The following is a 1,813-nucleotide window of genomic DNA, read 5'->3' as shown; positions in this document are numbered from 1 at the left end:
GAGGAAAAACAAAACAAAATGCAGAAAGGTTGGAGAGAGAGAGAGAAAGAGAGAGAGAGAGAGAGAGAGAGAGAGAGAGAGAGAGAGAGAGAGAGAGTGTTAATCCGTTAATCCTCCTCGTTAGCGTTAATCAGAATGACGAGCTTCTCGTCTGTCTCAGCTCGTTTGTTTCTTCAGGTTTGAACTCGGTCAGAGTGTTTTTTTGTTTTGTTTTGTTTTGTTTTGCTGCAGCTGGAACCTGTGCAGGCTGCGTTCAGTTCTGAGGATGTTCTAATGTTCTCTGACAGGGTTCTGTTAGAGTTCCACCTCAAAATGCTCAGATCACTCAGAACTGTTCCCATCAGCTCAACATGCTGAGGGTTGCACTTCTTCACTCAGGTTGTTTCCAACAGTTAAAAGTTCAGTTTCTGTGAAGTTTTATTAAAATCGGTCAGTGGTTCATGGGATATTTTGCTAACAGAGATAAACAGGCACTTACATCAACCAGCAGCTCCCCCTGCTGGTCACACCTGTAACCTGCGCTCCTCCATAGGCCCTGTGGCAGAGCTGAGCTCCATCTGCACCAGGAGGCCTGCAGGAGGAGCAGCAGGGAGGAGGAGGAGGAGGAGCGGGCGATGAAGAGGAGGAGGAGGACAGGCCGAGGCAGGAAGGAGAACAGAGACCCAGGAGAGGATCCGCTTCAGACCAGAACCACCAAAGACCAGAGACGGTGAGACCGCACCTGTGACCCTCACTGATCAGAGCTTCTCCAGACCTTCACAGCCTCTGACCCCACATCCCCTGCAGGATTTCACAGACCAGAACCAGGACCAGAACCACGCCAGTTAGATCTGGACTCAGGTCTGGGGTTCAGCTCCAGGTTTGCAGACCGGAAATCAAAACAGCTCTGATCAGGAAGACCAGGAGTCAGAACCTGATCCTGATCAAAGGGTCTGAAGCTTTGATCCTCACAGACCAGAGTGACCCAGGACTCACCAGAACCACCGGCAAGGTCTGTTACAGAACCTCACTGTGAGCAGGACTCTGACCCCCGAATAAGAACCTCTCATTGATCTTTCTGCCTCGGTCTAAGGTCCGGTCCAGATCCACGATGAAACTGCCCACAGAGACCAACAGGAGCTCGGACAGGACTCTGGGTCCAGAACCTTGCAAACCTGAACCGGGACAGCAGAGAACCACAGCTGGGTCTGGAGTCAGGACAAGAGTGAGGAAGAAGAGGAAGGTCCACCCCTCTGCGTTCAGAGGCAGAGGTACGATGGATCCACCTGATCAGAGAGGATTTAACCTCTGATTGGACCGACCAGCTGTCAATCACCTTCCTCTGCCTCTCCTGTAGGTCAGCTGCGGCTGTCAATCACTGCGGAGGCGGGACAACTCATCATTCACAGTAAGTGAAGTCACAGCCTGAGACACTGATAAGTCATCAGTTGTTAACTTCCTGTTTCTGTCTGCAGTCCACGAGGCCCGGGGGCTGATGGGCAAATCCTGGAGGTCATGTGATTCGTATGTAAAGGTGAGAGGGTGAACACCTGGATCGACAGGTGAGGGTTAACTTCCAGCAGCTGCCTCATGTGTGTGTGTGTGTGTGTGTGTGTGTGTGTTTACAGCTGACCTCTGACCTCGACCACAGCATCAGGAGGAAAACACGGGCGGTCCCGAACACAAAGAACCCGACGTATGAGCAGAACTTCACACTGTGAGACGTCATCACACGTTCACACGCACCTGTGACATCACACACCTCCACAGTCAGGTACAATGACATCACACACCTCCACAGTCAGGTACAATGACATCACACACCTCCACAGTC

At 51.7% G+C, this 1,813-nt stretch overlaps 1 protein-coding gene across 1 annotated transcript in view; it reads left to right on the top strand.

The window, feature by feature from the left end:
* Nucleotides 1–1,813, top strand: part of LOC106532132 (uncharacterized) — a gene marked incomplete at its 3' end in the record, with an annotated part of 6,184 nt that overhangs the window by 2,437 nt on the left and 1,934 nt on the right. Inside the window, 6 exon segments of the mRNA XM_014028141.1 lie at nt 533–709; nt 787–991; nt 1,073–1,250; nt 1,337–1,387; nt 1,455–1,513; nt 1,608–1,696. Coding sequence (XP_013883595.1) covers nt 533–709; nt 787–991; nt 1,073–1,250; nt 1,337–1,387; nt 1,455–1,513; nt 1,608–1,696 — 759 coding nt within the window.

This window comes from Austrofundulus limnaeus, unplaced genomic scaffold (assembly GCF_001266775.1).
Source record: "Austrofundulus limnaeus strain Quisiro unplaced genomic scaffold, Austrofundulus_limnaeus-1.0 Scaffold720, whole genome shotgun sequence".
NCBI classification, from domain to species: domain Eukaryota; kingdom Metazoa; phylum Chordata; class Actinopteri; order Cyprinodontiformes; family Rivulidae; genus Austrofundulus; species Austrofundulus limnaeus.
Note: the sequence above shows the minus strand (reverse complement) of the source record. Positions and strands in the feature narration are given on the sequence as shown.